We start from the raw sequence: 23,690 nt of genomic DNA on the forward strand, positions 1-23,690 counted from the left end.
TCTAGCTATCACTGAATATCTAGCACTGTCCTGGGCACTCAGTTATGCTTAATAAGTATTTGTGGTTAGAAGGAATGAAGGCATAAATGTGCCAGGAGCAGTGACAGATATAAAAATGAGATATGAGAGATGAGTAAGACACTGTCTCTTCTTTCCAGGGGCTCTTAGTTTGATAGAGGAGCTGAAGTATATAAACAAACAGATTGGCAAAGCATCTGGAGCAGCCAGGGAGGAAGGGACCAAAGATCTTCGACAGAGAGGGCATGATGTGAAGTCCTTCCTTCAGTGGCCTAAGGTTGCTCAGGCTCCTGTGGCTTCAGGACGCACCTTGGCTATGTGCAGTGTAGACACATTCTTTTTTTTTTTTTTGAGATGGAGTCTCGCACTGTCAACCAGGCTGGAGTGCAGTGGCGTGATCTTGGCTCACTGCAACCCTCACCTCCCGGGTTCAAGCGATTCTCCTGCCTCAGCCTCTCAAGTAGCTGGGATTACAGGCGCCCATCACCACGTCCAGCTAATTTTTTATGTTTTTAGTAGAGGCATGGTTTCACCATGTCGGCCAGTCTGGTCTTGCACCCCTAACCTCATGATTTGCCCACCTTGGCCTCCCAAAGTGCTGGGATTACAGGTGTGAGCCACCGTGCCCAGCTGACGCATTCATTCTTAATGACTTGGTAGAAGATCCCCTGGCCATAGACTGGAAGCTGCAATGAAACTGTAGAAGTCAGGCAAGATGTACTGGGTGTGGTTTCTGGGAACTTTGAGGAAAATGTGTATCTGGGAGTTCCTCATCCTCAAGAGAGAATAAATTATAGTGTAAACATGAAGGTTATTACTGGGATGGAGGAGTGACTTCTGAAATGGTGGCCCCATGACTAAGGAAGGTGTTTGAAAATCAGCCCTTGTTTGAGTGGAGAGTGTTTAACAATTTTTCTATCTAAACTTTCTCATATTACTTCCCAAGGTGGAAATTCTATGTGAGGATGTAGAAGTTAGTTGTTAAATTTGTACCCAAAATGTGTACAAATGCATACAAACTGCAAATGAACAGTAAGAAATTAGGCAAAGAAATGCAGACTACAAATTATTTCTAATCACATAGTGAGGAGTTGAATTTCATTAATCTTCTCAGACTCCTCTTTAATTAAATAAATAGCAGGAAATAACAGCCCGGTTTAAAAGAATGTTTGTACAGGGAGCAGAAATATTAGATCATAAATCTTTATAATTTCTTTCATATAAATGTACACATGAAACATATACAAAGCATTTTCTGACTGTACCAATGTGCTTGCTGGCTGCTGTGCTCAGAGTGAAGTGATGATATGTACGAGATGGTGCTGTAGACCCGCTTGTTTCCATCTCCTATTGTCTTGGGCTGCTGCCTGATTCTAATAGAGCCATGTGCGTCTTGTCTCAGAGGATTATACTGTCCACTGTCCATTGGCTGAAACTAGGTGTTCTAGTTTATTTTATTTTATTTATTTATTTATTTTTTTTCGAGACAAGAGTCTCGCTCTGTCACCCAGGCTGGAGTGCAGTGCCGTGATCTCGACTGACTGCAACGTCCACCTCCTTGGTTCAAGTGATTCTCCTGCCTCAGCCTCCTGAGTAGCTGGGACTACAGGAGCCCACCACCACTCTCAGCTAATTTTTGTATTTTTAGTAGAGGCGGGGTTTCACCATGTGGGCCAGGCTGGTCTCAAACTCCTGACCTCAAATGATCCACCCACCTCGACCTCCCAAAGTGTTGGGATTACAGGCGTGAGCCACCGCACCCAGCATGTTCTAGTTTATTTTTATAATTCGGCGTCTGTCATGGCTGTATCTGATATCTTATTGTTTGTGAGTGTGTTAAAGAACTTTTTAAAACACTTGAAAATTTCCCCAGGTCAGAATTTCCCCCCAAAAGCTAATGACTCTTTTTCCTTCTTTGATCAAAGTATTTTTAAAATTCATACACGACCTAGTTAGTTTTAATGAGTTTGAACATTTGTGCCTATAGCCTGGAGAAAATTAAATGTTCTTGAGCTGAATAAAACTCATGAAGGGCAGAAGTAAAAAGACAATAATATTTGTCCTAGTTATATAGACTATTCCAGTAGGACAAATAGTAGAGTTTACAAGAACCTAGCTCTTGGTCCATAAATAAATGGTGTCATCTTAAAATTCTGTGAAAACCAAATGGTTTTACTACTCACTATTTTCGCATAAAACTAGTGGAGGTAGGTAGCTTGTAAAGAAAGTCTAAATTTTAATGGAATTGATTTGAAGTTGATGTTAGCATATAATTGGAAATTTTTGTTCATACATTAAAGAAAAGCAGCCATTTTAAGAAAAAAGAAACTTATGTGGTAAAATCAGTATTATATAAGCAGATTTATCCATGCCTTAAATTAGTTTTTAGAATATTTAGGCCACATCAGAGTTTAAAAGATTTTTAAGACAGAAGATACTATAAGCAAGGTTAAAGGAGAAGTGAGAGATTAGGAAAATATTTTTGCAACATAAGTAAACAGACAAATGATTATTATATAAAATATGTAAAGAACCCCCACAAATCAATAAGTAAAAGAACCTCTGAACTTTAAAATAGGCAAAGGGTCGGATGAGGTAATTCAGAGGCGAGAAACCTGATTGACCAATGAACATGACAATATGCTAATCTTTGTAATAACAGGAAAGTACATAATAAAGAAACAAGATGTCATTTCTCACCATCAGATTGGCAATGGTTAAGAAGTCTGGCAATGGTTAAAAAGTTAAGTGTTGCCAAGGATGTGACAGGAAGCTTCCACATACCACTTCCATGAAGGTAAATTGGCAGAGTAACTTTAGAGATCAATTTGACTATGTCTAGAGTAGAATTGTAATGTGTGGACCATGTAACCCAGCAATTTTATTTCTACTTCTTTATAATTTGTTTATATATTTTTGGGAAATATGTATTAGGAGATAGATTATTTGCATCTTTTTAACAGCGAAAATTTGAAACAACTAAAAATGTCTGTGTATATGGGAAAAGGTAAATTTTTGGAGGCTGTTAATGTAGTGAAATGTTACATAGCAGTTTATAGTATAATAATGAACTCCATTACTATAAACTTCTATATAGCATTCCATTATATTAGCAGATGTATCATTATTAATCACCTTATAGTCCTAGCTACCAAGGAGGCTGAGGTGGGGGTATTACTTGAGCCCAGGAGTTCAAGGCTGCAGTGAGCTAGGCTCATGCCACTGCACTCCAGCCCCGGAGGCAGAGTGAGATAAATAAATAAATAAATAAATAAAAATAAAAAGTAAATCTCAATATCATAATGTTGGGTGAAAACAAAAGATTCACAGCAACATGAACATTTTATATAAAACTAATACATATATAAAATAATTCTATATCTTATTTCTAAATACACCCCCCAACACACCCACAGACCAGAAGAACATATATTAAAACTATCACAGCGTTTACTTTTGGGAAAAGGGCAGGGAAAGAGCTGGGAACCAGGCACAAAGGAGTCAAATAGGAATTTATCTGCCATGTTTTATTTCTTGAATTCAATGAGGAAACAAATGTTATACAGTTTTCATAAACAGTTAAGTCTCTGCTGTGGGTACATGAGCCTTTGTTATAGTATTGTTTGTAGTCTCTCATAGTCCCATCATTTAAATTTTTTTCTCAAGAAAACTATATTAAATCTTTCAGACCAAACAATTAGCATTGAGGATTCTAGTTTTCTTACTCTGAGATTTTAGGGAAGTCACTGAAAGCCTCTATCCTTTATCCTCACAAGTCCAGAAGGAAGATAATAAGCATTTTCACAACGGTGGTCCTGAATGTTCATCCTTTAATATCCATCTCAATTCCTACTTCCTCTGGGAAACCTTCTGTCCCCCTCCTTTCTCTCCTCTGCCCAAAGGTACATGGACATAGGTCCTCTATGTTCCCCAGCAATGTGTGCAATCCCATGTCTTGTAACACCTAGCACATTCTTTTGTGATAAATCTCACTGTGGGCCAGTCTCTTCCAATAGATAAGGAAATCTTAGCTATGGTACATGGCTTGGTAAGGAGCAAGTAGTAAGTGCTCAATAAATAGAACTTTGTAGCCAGAGAAGATGCTTAACAAATTTTTAACGAAAGAATAAATAATCAACAGAATAAAAATATGACAAGACTTTTTATAGCAAGACATCTTATAAGGGCTCCTTAGGTTGTTATTATTCTTTTGACGTCAGTGAATGAATGTAATCCTCCCAAATTATGTAATTTTAGCCTACAAGTTATATCCTTGAGATTTTCCTGCACCGTGAATAGGTCATCAGTATGTTGTCATAGAGATACATCAACATTTACACTTCAGCACAATAGAGAATAAATATTTCCCACCCCTTTTTCTGGTTCATAATTTGAGATAAGCTTACACTGAAGTTATAAAATGACAGTTCATTTAACAAACATTTTAAAAGAAGAATAAAGGTTCTCTCTCAGTCACTGAATAAAATTAATATAAACAGCACTGGGTGGTTGTCCACGGTGATCGCTGGCACTCTGTCAGCCCTCCAGAGGGGTTTTTGACATGTGAAGGACATGGGGTTTTAGTGCTTTCAGAGTATCTGGAAAATACATCTTTATTGTTCTTCTTCATGGATGGAAAAGCTTTAGAAGTTGTTTTATTTTTAAAGTGCTTGATGTTTTGAATGAGGGTCTTTCCTTCTACCATTATTAACAAAGGGAATGACGCACCACAGCCTTGTTAGCCTGAGGCGCAAGGAATGAAATCCCAGGGAGATAAAAGACCGTCAGGGAACTGAGGCTTAAGAAGAAAGGGTGTATGTTTCAGGAAGAACCATGTTTTTCTATCCTTTGAGACAGTGGAAAATTATTTTGGTCTCCTCTAAAAGGCACTCTGTAGAGATATTTTCTTGAAAGTGACTTATTTGTACTTTGCCTATGTTTTAGACTATAAAGTATTAAATTTTCTTCTCTATTAATTTATCTCATAGTCATGGATTTTCCTATGTTTAAAGTCCATGGGGAACATTATAGCCAAACCTCATGTAAATATATATTGTCAAGTCACTATACCGATTTTGATGCATCCTAATAAATACTTGATATTTATAATTTTTTTTTTTTTTGAAACAGAGTCTCACTCTGTTGCCTAGGCTGGAATGCAGTGGTGTGATCTTGGCTCAAGTGATTCTCCTGCCTCAGCCTCCTGAGTACTGGGATTACAGGCATGCACCACCATGCCTGGCTAATTTTTGTATTTTTAGTAGAGACGGGGTTTTGTCATGTTGGCGAGGCTGGTCTCTAACTCCTGACCTCAGGTGATCCGCCGGACTTGGCCTCCCAAAGTGCTGGAATTACAGACGTGAGCCACTGCGCCGGGCTGACATTTATAATATTGAAGGCACATGTAGTGTTAGTTATTGCAAACAGTAACACCAGCGGGGTTAGTTATGTATTATAAGCAGACATCTCTTTCCCTATGATAAGCTTGAGTTCTAAGATTTGATATGTTATCCTACTGTAAGTTTCTGGTAGAGAAGTATCTTAAAGTTATTGACCCCTATATAATTCAACAATTAGATCCCAAGGCTACTAAACTAAGACTTTAAAACAACAGCAATAACAACAACAACCTGGCTGTGTGTGGTGGCTCATGACTATAATCCCTGCACTTTGGGAGGCCCAGGCAGGAGCACTGCTTGAGGCCAGGAGTTCAAGACCAGCCTGGGCATCATAGTGAGACCTTGTCTCTACAAAATATTTTTAAAAAATCAGCTGGACATGGTAGCATGTGCTTGTAGTTCCAGCTACTCTAGAGGCTGAGGTGGGAGGATCGATCAAGCCCAGGAGTTAAAGGTTACAGTGAGCTATGTTTGTACCACTGCACTCCAGTCTAGGTAGCACAGTGAGACCCTGTCTCTAAAAACAAACAAACAAAACAAACAATAAAAAACACCTGACCTGCTCAGTTCATCTAGGGTTTGTTTACAATGTGTAAACACGGGTACACATAACTGGATACAGTACAGGTACACATAACTGGGCATTTCTGTTGCTATCTGTCATTTAGAATCAGTTCCTTTAATAAGCATCTTACAGTTCAAAATGCATTTCAAGGTTGCTTCTGTTGTCTTAGTTGGTGAACCATGGGCATAGATAAACTGAAGAAAAATCAAGGCAGTGAGATTATTTGGCACCTCTCAATTTGGCAATGCTCTCCAGATTTTATTTATGACATCTTTTTATGCTGAAGTGGGGATTACTAAGAAAGTCATGTTTTTGTTTATTTCTCCTTTTATATTTCTGGACCCCATATACAAGCCTACACTTCTGGACATACAGTCACCAGCAAGTGGGAAATGTCTAAACTCCAGTTTTTAATTGGCAATGAAGAAGACTAAATATAAAGTAGTTCTGGGTTTCTTTGCAGGCCTGAACTCACTCCAATTGTCTTTGTAAAAATGAATGAAAGGTCCAAGCCTTGTTTTTTTCTTTATAGAGTTACTGGGCAATTTCGTTTTTGAAATTTTACATTGTGAGAACTAAGTTGTCCTTTCTGGCATGAATGATTCATGCAAGACAAACAAATAACACAAACCAAGGTCAGACATGTTAGTGCAGCTTCATACACAGTTGGAGGATGTTTTTCTAGGGCATTCTTTTTGCTGGGCTAGGACATCCCAATGTGCAAACATGGAATTTCTGCTGTTACTAGATCTGTGCAGCGTCACATGTAACAAAAAGTACTTTTTGTGTAATTAGTGTGTTCCACCATCTTCATTTTACAAAAAATAAAGTTTGGGGACTACCCCAAGGTTCCATAGCAATGAATTGGCCATGGGCCAGCTAGGGCCTAGGTCTAGGCAGTGTGAAGAGGCTACAGTCCCTCCTTGAGCCAGCTAGTGACTGAAGAATTTGGTAACAAGATGAACACGATGGTAAACATCACTTCTTTCTTAAAGGGCAAAATGAGTTCCTCTATTTTTATCCATTGCTTGGTTGGTTGCTGATGGAGTCCTTTGATGAGACAACGTATTAATGTACCTTTATTCCTTCCTCCAGAGCACCTCTCCATTTAACATTTCTGCTTATCTTTAATCGTGCCCCCTTTCTTGTCCTTTGTCTACATGAAAACAAGAGATTTACTAGATTCTCTCCATGTGTTCAAAGACTTTTTCTAATGCCTTGTTTTTTGGTCAATACCTGTGTAATTATGGACATGATAGGATATTCCTCATCAAAACTATTCTGATGAACCTGCTGCCACATCTTGAAGCCTGGGAACTGTCATTTTAAGCAAACAACTATTATTTCTCAGATAAACAGTTGTGAGACATTTGTTCTAGAATGTTCCCCTTTGAAAACTAGGCAGAAGCAGTTAATCTGCACTGATTCCGGTTTTGTAATTGATGACCATCACTTCTTTGGGGGCCGTCAGGGTGGTATAAGAGATGATTGCAGCTTTGGAGACATTGCATTGATGGATTTGGGTGGAACCCTTGCTTTTGCCACTCAAATGCCAAGTGGCTTTGAACAAATTGCCATCTGAGTTCATTTTGCAAATGGAAATATTGGAATAATTATACCTAACTCATTGAGTTATTGTGAGGTTTAAATAAAATAGCTGCATAATGTCCCTCATAATGTAATAATGCCCGGCACATGTTAGAAACTCAATGTATCTTAGAAAGCCTCCCCTTCCACTCTCTGTTTCATGTCACTTGCATAGAAAATTGGGCTGAGGGTTTGAGGCAGGTTAGGAGAGAAGAATGTACCTAGAATTTTGATGATGATTTTCTGGGTTTCTCTGCTTGTGAAAGTTATCGCGCTCTACACTCACAATCACTCTCATTTATTCACCAGATATTTTCTGAGTGCCAGCCATGTGCCAGGTACTACATGGGCCTAATTTTCAGATCCATATACTCTTAAAGCTAGTGACATTGATACTATGCTCATAGCAAGCTTTCTAGCTTTTCTGTTTGTATAGAATTATCATTATTATTATTTTGAGACAGGATCTCACTCTGTCACCGAGGCTGGAGAGCAGTGGCACCATCTCAGTTCACTGCAGCCTCGACCTCCTGGCCTCAAGCAATCCTTCCTCCTCAGCCTCCTGAGTAGCTGGGACTACAGGTGCATGCCACCACATCCAGCTCATTTTTGCATCTTTTGTAGAGACGGGGTTTCGCCATGTTACCCAGGCTGGTCTCTAACTCTTGAGCTCAAGCAATCCACCCACCTCAGCCTCCCAAAGTGCTGGAATTACAAGCGTAAGCCACCATGCCCAGTCTACATAGAATTATTATCAACTTCTAGAAGCTCTTCAAATCTGGCTATCTCCTTAATTTTCTTTTTTCTTTTTCTTTCTTTTTTTTTTTGAGATGGAGTCTTGCTCTGTCACCCAGGCTGGAGTGCAGTGGCAAGATCCCGGCTCACTGCAAGCTCCACCTCCAGGGTTCATGCCATTCTCCTGCCTCAGCCTCCCAAGTAGCTGGGACTATAGGCACCCGCCACCACGCCTGGCTAATTTTTTGTATTTTTAGTAGAGACGGGGTTTCACCGTGTTAGCCAGGATTGTCTCAATCTCCTGACCTAGTGATCCGCCCGCCTCAGCCCCACAAAGTGCTGGGATTACAGGCGTGAGCCACTGCGCCTGGCCAATTTGATTTTTTCTTTGAGAAATGTCTTATGTTCTCACTACTGAGGTAATCTCTTTCTCAGTGTCCCTAAATACTGAGTAATTGGCTGACCCCAAAGCCTTACTCAGTGAATCATTAATCATTTGTTGCTCTGCCTTAGAAAGGGTGCTGATTTCATATTAGATGAGAAATATAATGATGGAATATTATACTTAACCGAAACATATAATTTCCGTACTTCAGGAGCAGAATGGCCTCATGTAAAGCCCTTGACCTTTTGTATGCAGAAAGCCTTGGGTTTGAGTACTGATGCCACCACTGACTAGTTTTGGGACATTTTACCTAAATGTTCTAATGCTAAATATCCTCTATGTGCTTGTTGTAATTGTCATGAGGACTAGAAATAGGTGTAATCCAGTCAGAATAGTTGCTATTAAAAAGTCAAAAAATAACAGATGCTGGTGAGGTTGTGGAGAAAAGGGAATACCTTGTTGGTTGGAGTGTAAATTAGTTCAATTATTGTGGAAAACAGTGTGGCGATTGATTCCTCAAAGAGCTGAAAGCAGAACTACCATTCGACCCAGGAATCCCATTATTGGGTATATATCCAGAGGAATATAAATTGTTGCAACATAAAGATTCATGCACGTCAATGTTCATTGCAGCCCTGTTCACAACAGCAAAGACATTAAATCAACCTAAATGGCCATCAATGGCAGACTGGATAAAGAAAAGGTGCTACAAATACCATGGAATACTGTGCAGCTATATAAGAGAATGAGATCATGTTCTTTGCAGGGACATGGATGGAGCTGGAGGCCATTATCCTTAGCAAACTGATCCAGGAACAGAAAACAAAATACTGCATGTTCTCATTTATAAGTGGGAGCTAAATATTGAGAACATGTGGACACATAAAGAGGAACAACAGACACTGGGGCCTATTGGCAAGTGGAGGGTGGGAAGAGGGAGAGGATCAGAAAAAAATAACTATTAGGTACTAGGCTTAGTACTAGGGTGATGAAATAATCTGTATGACAAACCCCCATGACACGAGTTTACCTGCATAACAAACCTGCACATATACTTCCTTTTTAAAAAGAAAGAGATATGTAAAGCATAAAGCACAAAGCACAGAACCTGGCATGATGTAAATGCCCAGCAATTAGAACCATTTAAAAAACCTTACTGCTTGCTTTTCTTTTACTGCCAAAAGGATACACATTTACTGTAAAACATTTAGAAAACCTGGTTAAACCAAATGAATAAAAGAATAATCATGCATAATCTCAAGATCCAGAGATACCCATTGATGCCATTTCACTGTAGCTCTGTCTCTCATTTTAACCCTGTTCCCTCTTTTCCCCAGATAGTAGTTTCAACCATATGCAATTGCTGCATCCTTACCTAAATTAACGGCAGTTTCATCAGGTTCATTCTGATACATTGCTAAAATTGGATTATATGGTGCATTGTTTTTTGGGTTTTTTTTTTTTTTTTTTTTTTTGAGTCAGAGTCCCACTCTGTCATTCAGATTGGAATTCAGTAGAGCAATCATGACTCACTGCAGCCTCAACCTCCTGGGCTCAAGTGATCCTGCCACCGTAGCCTCCTGAGTAGCTGAGACTACCAGTGCAAGCCACCACGCTGGACTAATTTTTGTATATTTTTGTAGATGTGGGGTCTTGCTGTGTTTCCCAGGCCGGTCTCTAACTCCTGACCTCAAATGATATACTCTTGACTCAGCTTCACAAAGTGCTGGGATCACAGGCGTAAGCCACTGTGCCTGGCCTTTTTAAAATCTACTTTTTATAATTATGATATCATAAGTATTGTTCCAGTTCATAAAATCATCTTTTATAAAAATCATTTAATTAATGGATAGTATTCCATTGTATGACTACCAAAATTTTTTCACCAGCTGCCTATTCCTGGAAAACTAGGTTGTTTTCAATTTATTGTTATAATCCGTGCTAGGATAAATGTCCTTACAGCTTTGGAGAGAGTGAAATATAGTGGTTTAGAACACGGGCTCTGGAGGCAGGAAGTCTGTGCTTCACCCCTTGCTACCTGCGTGACTTTGAGCAAGTCACCTGGATCTCAATTTCTTCATCTACATAATAGGGACAACAATAGCACCTATTTCACAGGGTCACTATGTGAGTTAATCTATCACAAGTGCTTGGAACAGTGTCTGTGGGGATGCTAAGGTATTATTAATGAGTTAGCTATTATCTTTTATGAATGGTTATTGTCTTTATGTGTGTATATACATACACACACACATACACACACACACACTCACACACACATACATGCTTATTTCTTTGGGAAAAACTCCCAAAAGAAGAATTTATGGTAAAGGGGCTTTATTAGACTTTGCCAGACTAATTTCTAATAAGGATGTGGTAATTTACTGTCCTGTAGTACTATGTAAGAGTGCTGGTTTCCAGCTGGGTGCAGCAGCTCATTCCTGTAATCCCAGCACTTTGAGATGCCAAGGTGCCCAGATAGCTTGAGCTCAGGAGTTCAAGACCAGCCTGGGCAACATGATGAAACCTCATCTCTACCAAAAATACAAAAAATGAGCCAGTCGTGGTGGCATGCGTCTATAGTCTCAGCTACTCAGGTGGGAGGATCACTTGAGCCCAGGGAAGGTTAAGGCTGCAGTGAGCCAAGATCGCACCACTGCACTCCAGCCTGGGTGACAGAGTGAGACCCTGTCTAAAAAAAAAAAAAAAGAGAGAGTGGTGGTTTCCACACAAAGGGAGAGGCTACCATTATCACCGTAAGTATCAGTCTCAACATTATTATTATTATGACTCAGGGTGCACAGATTTTCACCTCTGAAATCAGAATGTATCTAATCATCATTGTCAAACAGATGACTGTCATTTATGATTGTACAAAACCTTCTGTTGACTGCTGAAATGAAGAAAGAGTGTCATTGCATCCTAACATCTATGAAATTCCGTTTCATTTGGAAGTTACAGAATAAGGCAAGCAAATATAAAGATTATGAACTAGTTGCTGGGCACAGTGGCTCACACCTGTAATCCTAGAACTTTGGGAGGCCAAGGCTGGAGGATCTCTTGAGGCCTGGAGTTCAAGATCAGCCTGGGCAACATAGTGAGACCCCATCTCTTCAAAAAGTAAAATAAAGAAAAATTATCATCTGAGTTCAAAGTGAATGACATGGAAAATAGATAATGCCATTTTCAGAGAACATCTTAGATCAGTTCTCAAAAGTGTGCCTAAAGACAGAGTTTCCTGAGCTGCATTTGGAAGGCTGGGGAGTACTGAGGGAGCGAGAGGACAGGTCTACTATCTCTTCATAGTTATTTCTACTTCTTTTTGCTGTGTACAGAGCTGTGAAAGTGATAATGGCCATAGTACAATAGCAGAGAGAATCAAGTTCGTGTTCATAAGCTTTTGGCTGTTGCATGTATCATTCCCTGCAGCCCCTGCACCCCTCACACCCAGACTTCCTACTTAACAATCCTCTACCCTGTACCTAAATGTGGCACACCCTGCCTTTTGGTCTCAGTTTAGGCATCAGTTTAGCTGGGAAGCCTTTTCTGATGCGCCAATACTGGTTGGTTAAGTACCATCTCCTTATGTTTTCCATTGTACCTAATCCATCCCCTGACCTTATTACTTATTATTCAGTATTGTATTGCTTCAGACTTGATGCCTCTGTCATTAAATGGAAAGCTGCTAGGAGCCTGTGCTCTTTATTTTCCTTTGAATTCCAGTCTAGCACCATGTCTGACACATGACAGGTACTTAAAAAATATCATTTGAATGTACTTCAGTACCCAGCCCATGAATGTAACCTGGGGTTACTGGGGTATTGGAAGTTATAGCCATAAGGGTTCCTATGTGAGTCTATTGTCTTGAGAAGATCCAGTTCTCTACTAGTTTTCACTTAAGGATTGGAGCTTGGATTTTATGTAATCCAAGTAGTACCCAGAGGTTTAAACTTCCAACTTATTATGAGAGCTTATTAGAGCAAGCTGTCCGTGCCTGTCTGAGACTCTCATTAAGCCATTCCATGAAATATCTGCATGAATCTAGGCATCTTGCATCTGAGAGCCCATTTCCGGTGGTTAGCACAGTTAGAACTGAAACCAGAGGCTGAAAATGAGTCGGCACTTGCTCACTAGCGTTTAGGTCACTTTCAGTTTAATCTGAAATAAAATTTTGTTCCTTTACCTCTTTTTTAAAAATTAGGATACTAAAGCTATTTTCATGTTTACTATATATTTTCTAAGTTGTTAGTGGGAATAGCCAACCAGTCATTTTCTCTTGTGGAGTGAAAGAAACTCTTGCCCTGTGAGATTAGAGTGAGGTGTTAAGGAAAAGATGTCAGATAGTTTGAATTCAGACTCCCTCCGAGCTGTCTCTCCAAACATGGTACTTGAATTCAGGATAACTGGTCAAATTCTGCACTAAACATAAGGAATGAATTCTGCCTCCAGTCTAGACAAAGTCAGCGTACCCTTGTAGTTATCAGGGATGACAGCTGGCTTATGTGCTGTAGACTGTGTAACTCACTGGGATACATTTAAAAATGGATGCGTTGAAGTGGTTAAATATGACAAATGAAGAAAGGAAAGGAAGTCATGGTAATGTCTCAATTCAACCCAGGTTTCTGTGTCCTACTTGTTCTAATTCCTATTTGTCTGTAAACATCTGTATGTGGATTTTTTTCATGAATAGACCATGTTGATGTACGGTATTCACATTGTGAGGTCCATGTATTAGTGGCATTTTAGGAAAATATAGCCCGAAGTGGGGAAGCTATCACTTGAAAACATGTCATCGTGGTTAGATATAGCCAGGAAATTAACCATGTCAACATGATAGTATTTCTTGAAAAGCCTGAAACCCATTTTTCTATGCTGATAGTTATCAGTTTCTGCTATAAACTCACTTGTATTATAAGATCTCTTCAAATTTTTTTTTGTTCCTTTTTTTTGTTCTAATCCTAAGAAAACAGAGCTGGTGTCTGCCTGACTGCCCCACTGGGAGATAAATTGTTGAATGAGGTGTAGAACAAGGTTGTGAAGAAGAGGAGAAATCAGTGCTGTCCCCTCAGTTCCTCTACTTCTCCCTACCACTCTCTTGTTATATAAAACATGTTCTGTAAAGCGTATGTGCTTGGGGCCAACCTGACCACAGTGTCACATGGGGGAAAATTCTGTAATAACCCACCATGATTTTTTAAAGTGCTTTTGACATGATCTTGTTGTTTTTATCAAAGTAACTTTTGTTAGGTAAAATTTCTTTTTTGTCAGTCAACTAATTCTCTCCTGAACGTAAGGAGTTGACAGATATTTAATTCAATATCTGAGGTTCCTAGAAGTTAAGAGGGACTTGGAAACTTTGGAGAGCATTCAGTAAAAGGATAAATGAAATTGAATAAACTTTTTGAAACTAAGTAAAAGTATTGGAGTGGTAGTATTTAGAGAAGAGCAGGCCAAGCTGCATTCACGTTTGGGAATAAGGTCATTTTTAATATAGAAGAGAGTGGTGAACTGGTTTACTACACTGTGAAAAAGCCAGGAGAAAAAAGGGATTCAATGATAAGATAATGGATTTAGCTCATATGGAATGATTTTTCTTACTCTTGAGGATTGATGAATCAAGTAACAAGTTACAAAGGCCTGTGTAATTTATTTTGGAGGCCCATCAAAACAGGACGGAGTCTTCTCCACCTGTGGTAGCTGAGAAGATCAAAAGGAACATACTATGTAATTTTCTTAAAGATTTTATACTTTTAAAATCCTACATTAAACGAATCACAGTGGAAAAAAGACTCATAGTGCGTATCCATAGGCAATAAAAGAAACAACTCATATGAATAACAATTAGGCTTCAGTCTCCTTTTGGAACTACCACCTAATCTTATTTTGTGAAAGAAGATTGTGAGTTCTTAGGTAATTGATTTCTTGATCTGCTTTAGGTTCAATAATTCTCTCTCATTGTTTTTAATTGTATTAAAGTGTGTTTATTAAAGTACTAATGAGACCAAAGCCATACTGATTAAAAACAGAATTATTCATTTAAACCTTTTGATATTATGAAATCAAAGGTAGATTCTAATATTGGAAGACGGATTCAGTACTTCTGATGAGTTGTTTGCTGTGTACCTAGAGTTTTTTTCTTTTGAACAATTTATTCCAGATCTGTTGAAGTTACAAAATTTTTATGAAATGAAACTGTTTTTTTAATCATAAAAGCAGTTTATTCTAAGAGCTCTAGGCAGGGTGCTTCTTCTTCAAGTGATTTTTATAGCATGTAATAAATATACTGCTGGCTCGGCAATACATATTAAGAGTAGATTTTGTTTATCATTGCCCTCTCTACTTTTTTAGAGTGTTTGGAATTGAAGTTTTTTTTTCCTTCCCTTCTCCCCTTTTCTACTCACTGACTTTTGTATCGCAGCCGGTCTTTCTTCTCTTTGGAACTGCACTTTAAATATATCTTTCAAATGCTATTTTCTTCCTTTGTCTTTTACCTGGTTTCGTTTGCCTATTATCTTTTCATTTAATTTGCATTTTTCAGCTTCAGACTTGTCTTATTTTAAATATGTCAATATATTTGAGCATATTTGTCCATTTTTTTCCTGTCCCCCCTTTTTTTTTGTGGTCGGTAATTCAGATTACCTTCCAATCACAGATGTTTTGACTGATATCTTAAAAGCAGATCAGTAGTTTGCTTCTTAGAGGACTCAGGACTCTGGCCCAGACCTGTAGCAGGGTCAGTCCACTCTCCAGTACCTCTGACTCTGTGTCCCCTCTCCCTTTTCATGGTTACTGCCTGTGATGGTCATCTGGACTGTTGCCATTTTTCCCGCTCCATCTCTCTGCCTCTCATTGTCAGCTCCTTCCACACACCTAGGAGGAGGCAAATCTGTGCTCTCCCTTCTTAAAATCTTTCACTACCAATCCCTTGTTCACAAGATGCAATCCAAACCCCTTAATATGCAAAAAAGTCCCTGCATGAACTGATCATTCCCATCTGCCTAGCCAGCCTGCTCTCCTTGCAGAACCCCTGAGCTCTTCCCCTAGCCCATTTCTCTAGCCACATCAAACTCCACACTCTGGATGCTGAACACAGTCTGAGTAAAGGCATGGAGAGTTTTTATTTATTTATTGACATGATTGTCAATGAAGTGATAGTTAAGCAATGGAGTGACAGGAGGTGGCCCAGTTGGTGCTGAGCACCAGTTTGTGAAGCATTGCCATGGGTTGGGGCCAGGGCCCTGATGGCCAGCTAATGAATGGCGATGAGAGGTCACCAAGCCATTCTCCCCAAGAGGAGAAGAAATCTGGTTCTCCCTCACCCACACCCATGCTCTGATATCCACTGTTTCTCTCCTCAACTTCAGCCTGCGATGGTGATCACTGGGGTCCCCACTGCACCAGCCGGTGCCAGTGCAAAAATGGGGCTCTGTGCAACCCCATCACCGGGGCTTGTCATTGTGCTGCGGGCTTCCGGGGCTGGCGCTGCGAGGACCGCTGTGAGCAGGGCACCTATGGTAATGACTGTCATCAGAGATGCCAGTGCCAGAATGGAGCCACCTGCGACCACGTCACAGGGGAATGCCGCTGCCCACCAGGATACACTGGAGCCTTGTAAGTCACATGCTGCCCAGCAGCACAACAGAGCCCACCCACCCTCTCCATTCATGCTGCTGCTGCTATCATATTTCTTGTGCCTCAGTTTGCATTGCTGCCTGAAGAGTTACTGATGGGTCTAGGCTGCAGGCACAGTTATAGAGGTCAGCAGTGATGGCCACTAGGTGCAGCTGCTGTTTGGCCTTTGGACATAAGATCCCAGCCTGAATCTAAGGGCCAGCTTCCACGCTTTCCTTCTAGCAGGCAAAGAGAGAGAGGGTCCATCAGGATGTTGTGTTGAATGGCACTATTTGGGGGTTGTTGGGGCATATTTGGGGTTCTGTTTGGATCACCTGAGATTATGTTCATTTGTACTGCTGGTTGTTAATGGTCCATGTCTTTTTGCTCTTTGTGGCAATTAATTAGCTGGGGAAAGCTGGGTGGGTTCAGTGCATTAGAAGAGAAAAGGAGGAAGGTGTTAAAAATAGTCCATAATAAAAGATTAACTCTTAGGGATACATACATTATTTAATGCCCATGGATACATATTGCTTTGTGAATGTAAAGATATATGTATTACATCTATGTACATTATGTGCACACACATAGTTTAATTCTTTTTGAGGAACATTCAAGCAACTACTTAACCTCCACTGTTTTTATTTTGTGGGAAGGGCATTCTTCAGTTCACTTCTATTCACCAACAGAATTAAGAGGCAGAAGTTGCTAAAAAAAAAAAAGTAAGAGATAGAAAAATCCTCTTCCCTTACTGAGAAAATTACATTTATAAATCACAGAACTAAAACTTGAAAAAACAAAATGTGGCTGATTAGGTAAACACTTCCTGCCAACAGTGTTAAACATCTGTAGAGTGGAGCTAAAGAAAAAAATTGTATTAGCCTAGAAAGCCCTGATTTTCAGAATTGATGATTATCTCAAACTGTTTAATTGTTAATATTGCTTTTATGGGTTTTCCTCAAGGCCACAATTGAACTGGGCTCTGGGAAACTTGGAGCGATTTCCCATGAGAGCAGGAAAGACAAAGGCTTAGAGAAGAAGGGCCATGTGACGCCTGGGTGGGTGAGGGAAGGGAAACTTGTCAGTCAGGAGGAGAGAACACCAAAAATGGATGATGAGAAGGAGTTCATGCCCTTTGCAGGGACATGGATGAAGCTGGAAGCCATCATTCTCAGCAAACTAACACAGGAACAGAAAACCAAACACCGCATGTTCTCACTCATAAGTGGGAGTTGAACAAGAGAACACATGGACACAGGGAGGGGAACATCACACACTGGAGTCTGTCGAGGGGTGGGGGGAATGGGGAAGGAGAGCATTAGGACAAATACCTAATGCATGCGGGGCTTAAAACCTAGATGACAGGTTGATAGGTGCAGCAAACCTCCATGGCACCTGTACACCTATGTAACAAACCTGCATATTCTGCACATGTATCCTGGAACTTAAAGTAAAATTTTAAAAATTAAAAAAAAAATTGATGATGAATATGTGCACAAAGGGTGTGATGTGCAGCATCTCAATTTTCTTTGGGAATAGAACAAACACATAAACAAAAGTAGACTTAAACTGGAGCACAAGCGCTTTGTAAGAGTTACATGAAAAGTTCTTGTCATCAATGAGTGTTTGGCCAGTTTTCTTCCTCAGTGTTCTCAGATAGGACAGCTTCTCTTCAAACCGAAATGGCTTTATTAGAAAGTACCCCAAAACAAAGGGAAGGACCGAGTGACTCCTCAAAGACACTTCCAGGCAATATGATTAATGTTCTTGATGTTAATTAATTAAATGAACAATTATTGAACACAGAAAGCTTGTCTATTTTGGGGATCCTGGGTACCATTGTGCCTGTGAACCTGAGGGTCATGTGTCTGGGAAATAACAGTGTCCTTTGTCACATGTTAATCCCTCAGCTGTGAGGATCTTTGTCCTCCTGGTAAACATGGTCCACAGTGTGAGCAGAGATGCCCTTGTCAAAATGGAGGAGTGTGTCATCACGTCACTGGAGAATGCTCTTGCCCTTCTGGCTGGATGGTAAGCTTCCTTCCCACCTCCTCTGCCCCTACCCCAAAGTCACCCATTCCAGGATAGTCAGTGCATACACATGCAGGAGACTTTAGCACAAAAGAAAGTTACCATGATGGTTGAAGATTCCAAAACTGGAAAGACTCAAGCCATTTTAAATCTGAAACTCTTCAGTTCTGAGGAGACAGAAGAAGGTGATTTAGTCCTAGACTTGAAGTGCATTGAAGGTTGTCATGTAAAGGGTAGTGGCCATCTGTCCTGCATTTCCCTTGAGGATAAAAAAAAGAGAGACAAATATCCAGTCTCACATGATAGTCAGTGCTGATAAACACTGGATTTATTTAATAATCATTTTCATAATTTTGTTCCATGAGTTGCTGTTGTTCTTTGGGAACATTATTCTCAACAGTTTAAGTGTCACATGAAAAAAAAATCATATAAATCTGGGGATACATTGAGGTAAACCACATTTACCAAGTATTGCAGGACTTCTCAGAGCCTTGAGTGTGATAATCCAAGAGGAAGCTGTTCAACATATTTTCCAAATTTTGACGAGGATACCCTTTCTTCATGTAGCAATTTCACATGCTTAGAGTTATGTAGAATTCACAGTGACAATTAGCTTCAAATTAGACATCTGAAATCAGGAAATATAATAATATTGATGTCATCTCTCTGAGTTGATTTGTGCCTGTTTCTGCTTGAAGGCAGATGAGTGAGCAACCAATATGTGTTTCTTTCATTAACAAACTATTTAACAGAGCAATTGACTTTTTTATCACCTTCTATTTCCATGAACAGTGGTGAAGCTGTTCTTTCAGAGGTTACAAGGGACTTAATTACCAAGACTCTTCTGTTCTCATTCAGCTTCATTTCTCCAAAGATTTTCACTCTGTTGAGTACCAACCTCCCTTCCTTAATCCCTTTGCCTTCTATTTCTCTAATCATCCCGTCTCTTACCTTTCATACTAAAAATCTCTTTTCCTAATCCCCCTTCTTCTGCATACTACTTCATTACAGGATTTTGTAGTTTAAGTCTTGCCCTCTTTTCTCACCATAAATCCACTCTGGCAATCTCATCCAGACCCATAGCTTTAAGAAGCACTTGATGGTTTTCCTAGATTTTGATCTTACCTGCCTTGAGCTTAGATTTATATTTGTCACCCCAACCTTGATAACCTATAGACACAAAGCCACCGTCTCTTTGGGCAATGCCCAAGCTAGAGTCTCCACAGCCAGACCTGGGAGTAGAATTGGTCTGGTATTGCCCTTTCTTGTGGCTATGGAACAAAGGAGAACTGGAGTCCACTTTTCCATGAGGGTCTTGGGAAGTAAGAACAGTTTAAGATGTCAAGGCCACTGGGACAAGTATACAATAAAAATCAGATCCGAGAGGGTTAGAAATGGTGGGTAGCCCAGACAAAGTTCATTCTGGAGCCAAAGCATGGAGAAACAGCATGAGGCAATCGAGTTAGAGAGAGAGGAGAACTTTAATTGAGCACCTGAGGATGAAGACAAGGTGAAAAAGAAGCTATTTAAGGAGGACTGAGCAGGTTTGAGCAGGCCTGGCAGAGTCAATGTTAATAAATTTAATAAATCCAAACTTGTACACCCAAGCCTTTTGTAAGGCTAGTCCTCGTCTACCTTTTTTTGTCTTGGTTAAAACTAACACTTCTCTCTTAGTTGTCTGAGGTAAAGAAGCTGGGTTATTTTTGACTCCTTCTATTCTTTCATTTCCTATACTCAGCCTTTTGCCAACGTTGGTCTTTCACGATGAAAGTATTTTGCTGGAGCAGCAGAGGGTTGAGAACCCCATGATCTTTGGATAAGGAACTGCAGGTCTTTTACTCCTAGGACTTCTGTGTAGATATTGTCTGTGGAGTTGCCTTGCTTTGATGCTGAAGCTCTTCTCAGTTGGGATGGTCAGGATGTGGGTTAATGGTAACCACAGGCTTGGGTTATGAATCCCAGTACGTGGACAGATGGACCCCTCACTAGCAGCCCAATGGAGCCTCCCCTCACCTCTTTATCTGTGTCCTGGGCCCCTTACCTTACTTCTGCTTCAAAAATGCTTCAGCTTGTTTTTTCTCCTGTGTAGCTGAGCTTTCAACTTATACTTCATCTTTACAACATGTTGTTTGTGTTGTCATCCTAGGTGCTTTTCAAAGATGAATACATATTCCTATTAGACACATATACCTTTGTATTGCAACTAAGAGAAATCATGTCCTCTTTAAAGCTGCTTGTTAATGTTAATCCTTATGCATGAAAATATTTCAGCGAATTTCTGAAGCTTATGTGGGACCATTATGGGTAGTTAAGTCAGGCCCTGGGAGAGTGAGAATTTTCACCCCTGCTTACCACAGACCGACCTTCAGTATGTTATTCCTACAGTCATGCTTTTACCCCACACTAAGTACACCATGTCAGGCTACAGTGGAGAGACTAGAGCGATTTTTACGTCCGTTCCCCTCCCCACACTGTGAGCTAATTGAGGGTTGTTACCTTATCTTTGATTCTCGGTGCTTAGCTCAACACAGGCACGTAGATGATTCTCAGTTAAGTGCTGATTCGAATCATCTCTCAAAGGCCTTTTCCATTCTAGAGTCTGTGGCAGAAATTTCCCTGTTTGTAGATAGCTGGAAACCACCAGAGGAGACTTAATTAGCACACCAACTGCCTTTGTGGGTAGTCAGGAGTTAGAGGAAATGTATTTTCTTATGCTGTCCAGAATAAACATTTAGGAAACCATCTGGTGTTCGCTAGCCTCCAATTTCAGAGTGCCCACAGTCTGCCTTTTTTTAGAGAGAGGGAGGACAGAGCAACAGTTTCCAATAGTTAAAAACATTAGAAAAATCCCTGTTATTTGGGATATGTTGTTTGTCTAATTATAACTCCAATAAATAGATGAGAAGCTATGAGTCCAAGTGATACAGCCAAGTGAAGAAGAAAACAGCATTTCGTTGACTTACTGGTACAGTATCTTATTCTTATCCGTGCGGGATTGGAGTAAATATAATGACTGTGCTTGACAAGATGGGCAGCCTCTAGGGTGAGGAGAAATGTCCAAGTTACTCTCTTGGTTTTTCTCCCCAGGAAATAAGCTTTCCTATTGATCTTGGCTCAGCAATGCTTGTTGAATCTGCTGAAAATAAAATGTTTTTCTTCTGAAATGTCTAGGTTCATTCCTGTAGAAGTCTTTCTTCCACAATGTGATTGTTAATTCAGGTACACAAAATTTCAATCTTGTGTTATGCTACATTTTAAGAAATAAAGCCAATGATAAAACGTGTATTTTCTCTAGAACATATGGTAAAGCATTTGGATATTCTGTGTGCGGCAGATGTTGCCATTTATGTAATGGATGCTCAATAAGTATTGTTGACTTATTGTGCGTGTAAGACACAAGGAAGAACACTTAGGAGGATTTATACCTTCCTTAGGTTGCCATAATAATTTGATGTAACTTTGTCTTAAACTTCAGTTTTTAATATGGATTTTGCTTAACATTACTATTCAGCCATCTTTGAATGTATCTTGAGATTTGGGCTTACTGAGTAATTAAGTCAATTCAGTGTTTCTAATATTTTAAAGATGATGAACAGTGTATGTGCTCTAAAATTCTGTAATCTAATTTTCTTGCAGCCCTATTCCCCTATCCCTCCTTTCTATTTCTTCTCTTTTCTTCTTCATCCATCAGTTGTCTTTCCCTGGCTGGAGGCCCATCTAATTTTCCAAGTCTTTTTGAATGCAGGGCACAGTGTGTGGTCAGCCTTGCCCTGAGGGTCGCTTTGGAAAGAACTGTTCCCAAGAATGCCAGTGCCATAATGGAGGGACGTGTGATGCTGCCACGGGCCAATGTCATTGCAGTCCAGGATACACAGGGGAACGGTAAGCGATGCCCTTGTATTTCTCTGACTGTTCATAATGATGTGAAAGGAAAGTTTGTAGGGTCCAGGGAGCATCTTCAATACCATGTGTCCATGACTCTTCCATAATATTTCAGAAGTAGCTATACAGCCTCAATGTGTTTGACAGATTCTATCCTAATTCAGTGTATAGAAACTGAATTACAAATAGCAATGGTAAATTGAAGATAACAGAAAAAGCACTAAAAAAAGACCATAAAATATCAGCCATTCAGAACCCACGATGAAAATGTCATTCTAGAGAGTTGAGTGTTTAGGACTGCCACTTACATTGTAAGTACTTGGGGATAGATTTATTTTTAAATGGGATGTGTACTTAGGTACCTTTGAAAAGGAAAAAGTTACTTTCTTATGATTCAGTATTCTGTTAAGAATATTGATCATTATATTGTGTGGTGGTGATAGAGTCAGATCTGCTGGGACTTAGAGCGCCCTCTGGTCCCACATGAAACAGGAAAAAATGGCTGTGCTCGTGTGGGTCTTACTGCCCCTGTTTATCGTCCTCTGTATTTAATGGTAAACTGTTATCTCAGAGCGCTTTGCACACCCTACTTCTTTTTCTTTAATTTTTTTATTTTCATTTTTTTGTGGGCACATAGTAGATGTATATATTTATGGGGTACATGAGATGTTTTGATACAGGCATGCAATGAGAACTAACCACATCATGCGGAATGGGGTATCCATCCCCTCAAGCATTTATCCTTTGAGTTACAAGCAATTCAATTACACTCTTCAAATTATTTCAGAAAGTATAATTAAGTTACTATTGACCATAGTCACCCTATTATGCTATCAAATAGTAGGTCTTAGTTGTTCTTTCTAATTTTTTTTGTACCCATTAACCATCCCCATTTCCCCCACACCCTCCCACTATCCTTCCCAGCCTCTGGTAACCATTCTATTACTCTCTGTGTCCATGAGTTCAATTGTTTTGATTTTTAGATCCCACAAATAAATGAGAACATGTGATGTTTGTCTTTCTGTGCCTGGCTTATTTCATTTAACATAATGATCTCCAGTTCTATCCATGTTGTTGCAAATTACTGGATTTCATTCTTTTTATGGCTGAATAGTACTCCACTGTGTATAAGCACCACATTTTCTTTATCCTTTCGTCTGTTGATAGACACGTAGGTTGCTTCCAAATCTTAGCTATTGTAAACAGTGCTGCAACAAACATAGGAGTGCAGATATCGCTTCCATATACTGATTTCCTTTCTTTGGATATATACCCAGCAGTGGGATTGCTGGATCATAAGGTAGCTCAATTTTTAGTTTTTTGAGGAACCTCCAAACTGTTCTCCATAGTGGTTGTACTAATTTACATTCCCACTAACAGTGTACAAGGGTTCCCTTTTCTCTGTGTCCTCACCAGCATTTGTTGTTGCCTGTCTTTTGGATATAAGCCATTTTTAACTGGCTTGAGATTATATCTC

At 39.7% G+C, this 23,690-nt stretch overlaps 1 protein-coding gene across 1 annotated transcript in view; it reads left to right on the top strand.

The window, feature by feature from the left end:
- Positions 1–23,690, top strand: part of MEGF10 (multiple EGF like domains 10) — a 172,022-nt gene that overhangs the window by 90,984 nt on the left and 57,348 nt on the right. The window contains exons 6-8 of the mRNA XM_030818398.1: positions 16,054–16,300; positions 18,211–18,331; positions 22,077–22,213. Of these exons, the coding sequence (XP_030674258.1) occupies positions 16,054–16,300; positions 18,211–18,331; positions 22,077–22,213 (505 nt within the window). The remainder of the gene's footprint in view (positions 1–16,053; positions 16,301–18,210; positions 18,332–22,076; positions 22,214–23,690) is intronic.

Source organism: Nomascus leucogenys, chromosome 2 (genome assembly GCF_006542625.1).
Source record: "Nomascus leucogenys isolate Asia chromosome 2, Asia_NLE_v1, whole genome shotgun sequence".
NCBI lineage: Eukaryota > Metazoa > Chordata > Mammalia > Primates > Hylobatidae > Nomascus > Nomascus leucogenys.